Consider the following 12207-nt stretch of genomic DNA (forward strand, 5'->3'; position numbering starts at 1 on the left):
TATCCAATACCCAGAAAGAGTTTGGGTAGATTCTAAACAGATTAGGAAATATTAAAATAATTAATATTTTTAATGGAGTCCCTAAGTCTAAACTTAGGGAAAATAAAATATTAAAATGTGTATTAATATGAATCTGTGTTAGAAAAAGCCCCAAGGGTTAGCTCAGTTGGTCAAAATTAGTGCCTCGCCATCGGGAGGTCATAGGGTCCAATCTCCCTGAAGCCCTTGGGGTCAGGCCTTGCTAGTGGGCCGCAGGGCTAGATTCCCTTCGGGGTCGATCAACCCATATTTTCCGTGGATGTAGCGCCACCCATTGACCAGGGTTTTGTGAACCATAGCCATAATAAATAAATAAATAAATAAATTTGTGTTAGAATGGTCCAAAAGACATCGATCAAGCTAGATCTAATATTATCCATTGATTAGGGACTTAATCTCGGCCGTTGAGATGTCAACAGGAAAAGTATAAGAGGAGGCTTGAGGGTCACTTGGAGAAATACACCTGAGTGATCAGTAATTCTATTCTCTAAAGCAGGGTTTGCTAAGAGAGATAAAATTAGTGATCGGGAGAGAAGCTAAGGGGCATTGAGTACAGAGAAATAGAGAAGGTAGAGATTGTATCGGGAGAGCAGTGCAGCAGCCAAGGAGAGTGACGCAGAGCCAACAAGGTTTCACGCAGGGCCACGCAGAGGCAACCAACTGTTGTGCAAAGCACCAGAGAGGCCAACGTGTCTGATGCAGAGGCCCAGAAAGCTGACACAGGGCCTCCTGGGGCTTATGCAGGGCCAACATGAGACAGAGAGGGGTTGACGCAGTCTAGATTGGGCAGACGCTGGGGTTGCAGAGCAGTTTTGTGCTGAGGAGCTGTCGGAAAGATTTTCTGGGGTTTCAGCCAGGAGATTTCTCTCAAACTGTGAGATATAGCTACTAAGGAAATTCTCTGTTGGGTAGGCCAGTTTCAGCACCCAGATTGTACTCTGATATTGCTTAATAAAAAAACCCTTAGATAGCTGCACCTATTTTCTTGAATTGGGTTTTTTTGGGGACGTTGGTCCAAAAATAATGGTGTCATGTGGTGTGTTTGTTCTTGTTTCTTTTAGTTGCTGATTTGTAATATGTTGAGCATGTACTGGTGTTTATTTTCAGTATTTACTTTGTAAATAACTTGTTAAAGAAAAATAACAAGTAGGTAGGAATAAATCAGGAAAAAGTGCATGAAGGGTTTCTAAACTAGTAAACTTAGAACCTTCAACATAATAGATTTTGGAAATTTCTAGAAGGGTTATACTTATCAGAAGAAGGGTAAAGAGTAGAGTCAAAATAAATAGGTTGCTTCTGAGTGATATATATCTGGCTTAAATGTCGATAGGGCTGCATGGATTAATAGTATTAAGATGTCAGTGCCAGTCAAAGAACTCTTGAAGATCCCATCTCAGAGAGCTCTGTTCTTCAAAGCTTTAGGCATGTTTCAATAGGAAAAGATTGACACATTGCCTAAAGATGAAGAAATCAAGTTAAAAGATTTAAATTGCTACATGACTAATGAGGATCATCAACCCTTCTTCTTGACTTTGGATATCAATGACCGATTACTTCATAATTGCATGCTTGATTTCAGTGCCTCAACAAATGTTATGACTGAAAATGTTATGGATTAGCTAAATCTTAGAATCTCGAGACCTTATCATAATATCTATACTATGGATTTGAAGAGGATTGAAGTCCTTGGTGTGGTTAAGGATTTATGAGTTTCATTGGCAAATTATCCATACAAAATCATCAGCATGGAGATAGCAATTTTTGTTGTACTAGATGTATGGAGAATGCTCCTACCTAGAAAGTTTGCAACAAACTTAGGTGGATCTATTCAGATGGATTTATCTTATGCCACTATTCCCGCAACAACACGGTGCATGGTCAGGTTATATAGGAAAGTAGAAAGAAGGTATCATGTCGAAGTTCCAAAGAGACTGGAAAATGGTGAAGAGGTTGTACCACAGGGTCATTCGCCGCACTATGAGACAATTCATTCAACCAGTTTATCACTTTTCTTCATTCCACTGCCTATACCCTCCTTTGAGCAAAAAAAGAACTAGGCTTGAATTCGACCAAGGCGTGGAGCACAGTGATGAGCAGTTACACAAACCAAGGAGGGTCAAGTTTCAACAAGGGACATCTGACAAACCACCTATTGGTCTACCTGTTAGCAAGTAGATGTTTCGGATTATGCCACATCAATGACATCTGATGCCATGGGGCATTTTTTGTATATAATCTCTAACCCTACTCCTTTTCATTTATGTCATGCATTTAAGTTATCTGTTCCTTATATTTCAATTTCTTAGAGTAGACATTTTCTATTATAGAAGATTTACTATGTATGCATGATTATTTCGATTTGAATGGATATCTATTTGATGGACTTCTATTTTCGTGGATGCAGGATTCTGGGATTCTCACGTTACTTCATGGAAGCAATGTGTCCCCATATGGAGCCAGATGTTGCACACATTTTGTGAAATTTCCAAGGAAGCAGTGGCACCATATTTTTCTTCAAAGATCGAGATCATCAACCATCAACTATTGTGTAATTGTAAATCCATTCTGCAAAATTTGTAATGTAAATGATGCTAGTAAGACCGTGTATGTATGTAACAACTTAATTAAGTCTATTATTTTGGTGACGAATTTCATCCTAGGAGGTTTTTCGTCTCATTGATTCAACTGTGTTTCTAAAATTGGATGATCGACAAAGTTTTCCCTCTAGCCTCACCCCGAAGCTAGGGTGGAATTTATCATCAAAGTCTTAGGTGACTCCTAGTGTTTTAGTCGAGTTTTATGTAAAAGTGATTTGGGAATAATTTAAGTTAATTGGCTAAATTATTTTATTACAAGTCACTTGGTCTACTTGATCATATTGTGTCGCAGAATTGGGTATGTATTTTGAGGGTCTATAACGAACAAATATTCCCCTTTTGAGGGTTGAATTGTGTAAAATCTTATGTAACAGATATTTTGGTGCATTGTCCGTCATACTTAAACACCGACTAAAATATTTGACATTGAAAAAATAATTAATCCCCTCAAGTGTCAATTAATAATTTTTCTGGCAAAAATAAAATTAATTCTAAGCCAGAAAATTAATTAATTAGAGTCAAAAATTAAATTGCTAGGGAAATTAAATTCTCCAAGTGGAAAAAATTTTGGGTCTTAAAAAATTTATTTTTTGGAGGTCCCCCACCAAGGTATATTGATTTTTTCAAGAAAAATTGGAGAGGGCTGATTTGCTGGTGGCGGAGGCCGAGTTTCTGTAGGGCCAAATTCTTCAGGAGGTTGATGTTTTGGTGGGATGAATTCCTTGGGCCGAGTTTTCCAGTGGGGGCGGAATTACAAGTTTTGGCAACATATTTTTCTCTACGTGTCTAGATCTAGAATTTCCTGAGGATTTTAATGAAGGAAAATTCCTATGGGTGTATACTTATTGTTGTGATGTGATTGATCTCTTTGATTTTATTTTTCCATTGCAAATATTTATTTGTAGAAGTTAAATACCAATGATTTTATTTTCACAACAACTCAAAATTTTATTTCATAGTTTTTTGGGAATAAAAATTGTTGAGGTATAAATAAATATGGACTGGTATTGGAAATTTAACTTTCGTAGTCCTTTTGAAATCAAGATTCAATTGAGGTCCCTTTAGGTTACATGAATGACACTTAGTCATTTTAGCAAGTTTTGTCTGGAGACTTGCATTTCAAACTAATGGTATATTTGAAATCCTTGCGAAATTCTAAGTTTGATGAGCCACATATGATCGACATGTGAGTGCTTTATATTTTTAGTAGTACTTGCATGTTGATTTTGATTGTGGATTCGGATTCCTTATAAAAAGACGAATCCAACGAATATGGATTCATGAGAATCTAAGTAATTTCTATTTTTAGTATTGGTGGCATGTTATGTTGAGAATTCAATATGGCAGTGTATATGTTAATTCTCTTAACTTGATAACTGTTTGTGTTACCTTTTTACTTATTATCTTTGATCTTTATTATTCCAATATGCAATACATCAAACAACTACCAAAACAATAAGAACAATGACACAGTATATAGGCTGCAAACCAAGGCCAAAACCCCTCCTCTTTGAGGGGAAAACGTAAAAATCTCGTCTTATCTTTCAGATCTTTCAATCGACAAATGCCATGACCTAGACTAAAACAAATCCTCTCCAAGATCAAGTCTTCCTCTACCTCTAGCTACAAGATCTTTGACCTCCGAGTAAATCTGAAATTCTACTACCTAGTAATCGCTGCTTCTTCACTAGGAGACTTCGATCTCCCTCTAACTGCACTTCCTTTGACTTAACTTGCCTTGATATGGATTATAGGGCTAGTAGGAGGCCGTAAGAGACCTTCGCTTGCCTTCTTGATCTTCTTACTTCCAAAATCGAACTTTAGAGTTTCCCAGTGCAGAAACCCTAGCTTTTCATTCCCAAAAGAATATAGAGAGACCCAAACACTTTGACTTTCTTCGTCCTCTTCTTCACACTTCCTTCTTCGTCCTTCTGCTGCTTCCTTCTTCGCATGAGAGATGAGTGAATGAATGATCCAATTGGACGACGAGTTCCTCTTATATATAGGCTTCTTCAAGGGTGGACGTTGCTCTTCATGTAGGCAGACATGATAGCTCTTAGGCCGACTTGATCTTGGAGGTAATTTTTACATTTTCAATACAAAATATATTTTTTTTACAATTTACAATGTGCCCATAGGATCTTTCATATATGACAGTGACTCCCATACCTAGGACAAACCCTATAAGCACTTTAATGAGTGCTTGACCTATAAAATAAATTCCTTGGGCAAGAAACCTAGGCTTGATAATAATAAAAACAATTTCTTTTTCATTTTATATCTACAAGAGTACATTTCATAATAATGAAGACCGAACCTAGTTACACATTCTTCAAAATGTTAGAGCTGATCACATATTTGGACTCCCCAATGAGTTTTGAGTCGAATGAGGATAATTTTGTTAGAATTTGAGACATTTATATTTTTAGCAATGCTTGCATGAGAGTGTTAAAATATTTGGATTTCACATGATATTCTAAGTCTAATGAGTATAATATTGTAGACATGCAGGTAGTTTACTATTTTTAGTATTGCCTATCATTTGAGGATCATTCGTCGAATTTTCTAAAATTTGTGTACAATGTTGAAATAAAATATAAGAATTTATTGATGAAGTAGTTTGTGCAAATCCTTGAGAGGAATGCACAGACATGGAACAAATCCCTTTGTGATGCTTTCATTGACGAATGTTATTCATTTCAACAGGTTCACTCGATTATATACTTGAAGAGGAGAATCAATCTATATTTGAGTTTAATAACCATCTTTCTATATTTTATTTTAAGATTAGTGAAAGGGTGTTTCCTAGTGATGAGTTTACATTGCATTGTTCTTTCAAAGAATATGATGAATTGTTTGGCCTCTTGCTTAGGGAGAGATATTCATAATTTGGAGGAAGCAAAAGCCGTTGATATCAAGCTAGAGAGAAATATTACTGTAGTTTGGAAAAGGCAAGCTTCCCAATCCAAGTTGTTTGATCCACCGAATAGAGCACCTCGGTAGTGAAGAGGTAAGTTGTTAGAACACCAAGGTACCAACACAATTTGTTGATTTATTGTGAGAGTAATATGATAAGGTGACTTTGTTAGAGAGAAATCAATAGAATTAATAGGTTGCCTTGAAACATCATGATCCATCACTTTTGCGTAATGTGATCTTGGATAAAATGATCATGTACTAGTAGTGGCAGAACTTGAGTCATGTAGAGTTCCATAAACATGAAGCTAAAAAGCCAAATTTTCAAGTGTGTCCTTTGGTTCATTTAATTGATGATGATAAGGTTTAATAGGATGAACAACAAATCAACCATGAAGAATTGGATCATAAAAAGATGGTTGGGACTTATTTAGCATGTGGGCAAAAGATGGATGGGACTTATTTAGCACATGGGAAAAGCCTTAGCATGAGTTATACCCTCCTTATTAGCCATCACCAAGTTCCATAAGCATTTAATGCTTCAACTAAAATAAAGGAACTCGTGAATGTCCCAACCCTGATGAGCGAGAAATTGCTACATCTTTAAGGGGTACTGGAAAAGTGCAAAACAAGCTTGCTCTCCTAAGCTATGTTCCAAAGAAAAATCGTTATAGTAAAAGGTGCACCAAAGGGGCGGGGGGGGGAAATGCAGGCCGAAGAAAGGAATAATTCATGCATCCATGATTGCTCCCTCCTTACCTCATTATAATTAGGAGTTAGGATGTTGCAGTTCCATTATTTGGTCTCATGGCTTGTTAGTTTTGGTAGCATCAGGGAGGTGTTCTAGTCTTGATTTATGTGAGAGAGGCTAAAGAACACAAGATCTCCAAAACCCATAAAAGGTTTTAGGAGAGAACACCTAGAGACACCTCAATTAAGTTAATTGATCAATAATTAAAAAATGTGTAAGTGTAACTTAGGAAAAATGATTAATTAACAACAATTAATTGAGAAAGATCGAGAAATCTCTAGAGACTGACACATATTGAGTCTAGGATGATCTTAGCCCTTGATGACAATTTAATCATGGTCGTTGGTGATCCAACGAGAGTCAATAAGAGTAGATCGATGGGGATGGAGATAGACACATTAAGCAAGAGGGAGAGCAAGTTTGTTGGAAAGATCGAGCTATCTAGTGCAGTGATTCAACAAGAAGAAGAGTTTGAGACAGAGAAGGGAGCATCAGTGGTTGAGGGAGGAGAAGCAACAAAGTTCCAGAGCATCCCAGTTAGTTTCTGGTGCAGGAAAGGGAGGTCGCATTATTCCTTAGCGAGGCAAGGTAGTGCAAAAGCTTTAGAGGGTAGTTCGATTTAGCTAGAGAGGAAGTCGATTCAAGTGCTAGAGGCTGAGAAATTTCTCAGGAGGCCAAGCGAGTCACTTCCATAGGCAGTGCGAGTAAAGCCTACACAAGCATTGCACAAAGGCTGATGCAGGGGCTTTTCAAGTAGCCCAGTTGGGCTAGTTTTTTGAGCCGGATCAGTTGTGGAGTGAGACAACTTGTCTCACAAATATTTTGGCCAAATTATCTCTAGAGGATTACTAGTTTGGCATCCAGATTATTGTACTCAAATTTTTATTGTTGCATAGTAAAATAAACCCTCAGCTGTTGCAACTTGCATCGATTTTCCCTTCGAGGTTTTTCTGGGGACTATTTAGTCCAAAAATATCAGTGTCATTTTTATTGTGCGTGCATCCATTTTCTTAGTTCCAGTTATTTTTCCATGGTGTAATTTTATTGTGAAGAATCACAGTGTGATTTTTTCGTTATTCGTCATAACAAATAAACTGCTAATTAATCAGTTCAAAGAATAAATTCCCAGTTGTTACAATTTGAGGAAATTTCACATGATATCAGAGCATTGAAGATTAGATCATAAGGTTCAGTAGTGAGAAGGAGAAAATTGTACAAGTTCAGAGGGAATTATGAGCACGAATTTCTCAGATTTGTGCAGGCCGCTAGGAAGTGCGAATTTGCAAGGGCAGATGGTTCAATTTCCAAATCCGGGTTAGAAGAAATTTTATCAACCTCAGGAGCAAAGTTTGCAAGTAGTGGATTTGCCGGATAGAGGGTTCCGATGAGCAAATCAATGATTTCGTTGAGCAGGTATGGGTGCAGTTGGTTTGCAACAGGGTTTGTAATAGTAGATCAACACTGGGTGGAAGAGAAAAACACACAGAGAAAGAGGGACTTTCAATTTTCTCAGAGGGTTTCTAAATCCAAATCTAGAAGGGAATCCATAATTCTCAGTTGTAGTGGGCCATAATAGTTTTTGCCATTCAGCGAGTGCGAGGTTTAGGAGCAGCATATCGCGTGCCAGATTCTGGAGGACTTCTGAAAGGTTGAGCGAGTTTCCCAGTTGAGGTATTGCAGGCAATGTGAGGAACGAGAAGGATTTCTGGAGGAAACAAGAGCATATCTACACATTCCTAAGGGAGTGCAAGTAACAGTAGCAGTGCCGCAGGAAAGAGAGGAAGTTCCCAGGTTCATTTTCCTAGATTTTGAGTTTTCATAGGAATGACCACAGTAGGTCTCAAAGATTAGGATAGACTTGATGGAGCCTTGAATTTTGGTGTCTAGAAGGCCAGAATGTAGTTTATGTTAGATGAGCATGGTTTGAAGGATTTCATGACGAATGTCATGGAAAAACCAACGGATCCACAATAGTTGGCTACCTTCAAGAGAGAGATGGCCAAGGCAAAGAGGATGGTCTTGAATGGAGTTTGGGATCATATTATCCTGAATATTGCTGGGAAGAATATGACAAGGGAAATGTGGGAAATCGTCGTGAAGCTATACTAGGATCCATCCGAGAATTATAAAATGATTCTCAAGGAGAAGTTGAGGACCAAAAAGATGATAAAGGGTGAAGGCGTGACTCCTTATCTCACTAGAATTCGAGATGTTTGAGATGAGCTAGCAATAGTAGGTTAAAAATCAGAGGACAATGAACTTGTGAAAATAACACTAAATGGGTTTACAAGAGAGTGGGCAACATTCATTCAGGGAGTCACTAGACAAGACAAAATCCTTGATTGGGAACCCCTATGGAGTGATTTCACACAAGAGGAGCTATGGCTCAGTCTTGTCCAGGTACTAGCAACAATAGTATCAAAGGGTTGAAGGTTGAGAAGGAGGAGGGGAATGTAGCTCGTGCTAGTAAGGGAAAGGCAAAGAAAAGTCCTAGTCAAGGACAAAACTCAAAAGGAGGAGAAACGAAGAAAGATTTGTCGAAGATCTAGTGCTTCAGGTTTGGTGAGTTTGGTCACTACAACACCCAATGTCCCAAGAAGAAGGACAAAAAGGGAGAGAAACCGACAACAAATTTGGCAAAGATAGATGAGTCAACCTCTAGGTTGGAGCAATTTGCATTGATAGCAACTATACCTCCAGAAGGAGGAGCAAATTGACTTCCAGATTTAGATGGGAAACAAGAGTAAATGTACTCCAGTTGGAGTAGGTACCATTGAGATTCAGAGGGAGTCAGGAGCAAGCACCAGTGTTATAGATGTGTTGGATGTGCCCAACTTAGGTGTGAACCTTATTTTAGTATACCAACGATAGGATAAAGGATATGATGTCCACATTGTACGGAAGAGGTGTTCATTAAACACCATAGTTGGAAGAAGGTGAGGCAGATTGGAGCTTGTAGCAATAGATTGTACAAGTTGCAACTTGATTCTCCAAAGGCACTAGTTACCAACAACAACAGTGATTGTAGTAACAGTGGGAGAGACCTGAATGAACTATGGCACAGGAGCATGGGACCTTTACACCATGGAGCACTTAGGATGCTTAGGGAGAAAGTAACAAGTAAACACGGAACACGATGATGTGCTCAAAGGGTGCGTGCTTGGGAAATATGTTAAGGCAACATTCCCAAGGAGTGACAGCAGATCAGATGGTGTGCTACAACTTATACACTCAGATATTTGCGTCCCTATGTCCACTAGATCTCTCGCAGAGTACGAGTACTTCATCACCTTCATTGATGACCATTCCAGGAAAACCTGAATCTATTTCTTGAAGACCAAAGATGAAGTCTTCAATTGCTTCAGGGAGTTCAAAGCTCTAGCAGAGAATGCGACAGGAAAGAAGATCAAGGTGCTTCGCTCAGATAACGGAGGAGAGTACACAGATAGTGACTTTATGGGTTTTCGTGTGCAGGAAGGCATCAGGAGGGAGTGGACAACTCCATACAATCCACAACAGAATGGTGTAGCAGAGTGGAAGAACAGGTCTATAGTTGGGGCTGCAAAGGCAATGTTATATGACTACGGTTTGCCCAAGTTTCTATGGGTAGAGGCATGTAACGTGACTGTGTATATACAGAACAAGGTTCCTCACAAGACGTTGGGGAAGATAACACTAGAAGAAATCTTCTTAGGGGAGAAGCCAAAAGTCAGTCGCTATAGAATCTTTGGCAGCGTAGCTTATTGCCATGTGCCAGATGAGACGCGCACTAAGTTGGATCAGACTACAAAAAAGGGGTTCTTCGTTGGGTATAGCAATACCTTAAAGGCATACAAGATCTATATTACTAGCAACAGGAAGATTATCGTGAGACGGTACATAAAGTTCATGGAGGATAGAGCCTTGAAGAAATCTCGTGAGTTGCCAACAGGTGATCATAATGGGCTAGCAGAAGCTCCATTAGTCCAACAGCAGGGGTAGTTGCAAGGACAATCACAAGGATCTACTACAATAACCAGTACTAGCATGACCTTAGGTGCAGGAGATCTAGTGAGTTCACAACAGTTGAAGCAACAAAGGTCAGATGAAGACCTGGTTGAGCCACCCACCACTAGCAACCGAACTAGTAAGGAAGTTCGTGAGACATTAAGGGATGCAGAGGAGTTCATAGGAGCTCCTAGGACAAACAAGAGAGAGTGCAGATAGCCACACAGGTTCCAAGCATCGGTGGCATAGGTTGTTGAACCTTCCAGCTATCAGGAGGCCGCATAACATCAGGTGTGGGTGGATGCCATGGTAAAGGAGTACAATTTTATCATCACTAATGATGTTTGGGAGGTAGTGTCGAGGCCTATAGACAAATCAATTATGGGCTCTTGATGGATTTATAAGATCAAGTACGCTCCAGATGGCAGCATGGAGAAGTACAAGACTAAGTTCGTAGCAAAGGAGTACGTGCAGAAGGAAGGCATAGATTATGAGGAGACCTTCGCCCCAATTGCTAGATATACTTATTTTGGTCGATTATATCTATAGCAACACAGAGGGGATGCCAGATTCACCAGATGGACGTCAAGACAACGTTCTTGGATGGGGTGATAGAGGAGGGAGTATATATCGAACAACCAAAGAGCTTCGAGACACATGAGAGGAGCACACATGTGTGTAGATTGAAGAAAGCTCTATACGAGCTCAAGCAGGTTCTCAGGTCATGGTATGGTCGGATTGACAGCGACTTGTAGCAGATGGGATTTGTCAAGAGTGATGCAAATCCCAACTTTTACTATTTGATGGTAGAGGGTGAGCCACTCATCCTAGTGTTGTATGTAGATGACCTCTTCTTGACTAGGTCATCAAGGCTCATAGAGGACTACAATAGAAACCTGGCAACAAAATTTGACATGAAGGATTTGGGGCTGATGCATTACTTACTAGGCTTAGAGGTATGGAAAAAGGATGGGGAGATCTTCCTTGGTCAAGGGAGATATGCTACAGAGATTTTGAAGAGGTTCAGAATGCAGGAATGTTCACCCGTGTCTATGCCTATGATTACAAACTGGAGGAAGATAGATGCATCAGAGGATGAGGACGTTGACCCAACCCTATGTAGACAGCTTATCAGTTCCCTCATGTATCTGGTCAACACTAGACATTTTCTTTGCGGTCAGTGTTACCGCTCAAACTAGCAGGGGTCCTATAAGGGGATCCTTGAAGGATACTACTAGGTTAAGGGCAGCAAATGAAGCAATAGCCCACTATCACCTCGGCTAAGGCTCCCTGCTCTTTACGGACTTTCACCGATGGGAGGAGACCCGTTATGATGAAGATCACTAAATGGATAACCAATGATAGGGTGAGGGGTGATCCTAGAAGCCTATTCACAAGAGCGGCTCAAATATGTGGCTTGCTTCGGAGGCAAGGTTTAAAGCTCTCAAGGAAGGGCTTAACGAGAATTTCAATGTTTAGGTTTAGGGTATGTATCAAGGTTGCATGAAACGGGAAACGGGTACGAGTTTCCAAAACGGGAAGCGATATGAAACGCGACCTCCCCAAATTTTGGAAACGGGGAAACGCGAATATATATATATATATATATATATATATATATATATATATATTAGGACATTTAACATTTAAGAAATATGTGCAATCATAAAGCATATATGATACATTCTAATTTATTACATTATGATAAAATTGTCAATTGTCAATGCATAAACTAGAAGTATCTAAATTTACATCACATTTACTCATGAATAATCACATAATGAAAATAGAAATATCCAAAATCAGCCATGAGAAATTTCTAATTTTTTGTCTCGTGCTTGATTGGGAGTCTCCTCCTACATAGTCGAATGACCTTAGTGCTCTTGATTAAATACAAGTTTCATACCCTAGTACCCT

At 39.2% G+C, this 12207-nt stretch overlaps 1 protein-coding gene across 2 annotated transcripts in view; it reads left to right on the forward strand.

Moving 5' to 3' along the window:
• LOC149213655 (protein ORANGE, chloroplastic-like) overlaps positions 1-12207 on the forward strand; it is a 309867-nt gene that overhangs the window by 174515 nt on the left and 123145 nt on the right. The window contains exon 7 of one of the 2 annotated variants that reach the window (XM_089392088.1): positions 2444-2587. The exons of the other annotated variant lie outside the window; for it this stretch is intronic. Within the exon in view, the coding sequence (XP_089248214.1) occupies positions 2444-2587 (144 nt within the window). The remainder of the gene's footprint in view (positions 1-2443; positions 2588-12207) is intronic. 2 annotated transcript variants of the gene reach the window in all.

Source organism: Pinus tabuliformis, chromosome 1_1, assembly GCF_031772625.1.
Source record: "Pinus tabuliformis cultivar Carrire ecotype Pingquan chromosome 1_1, CPIR1, whole genome shotgun sequence".
Taxonomy (NCBI): domain Eukaryota; kingdom Viridiplantae; phylum Streptophyta; class Pinopsida; order Pinales; family Pinaceae; genus Pinus; species Pinus tabuliformis.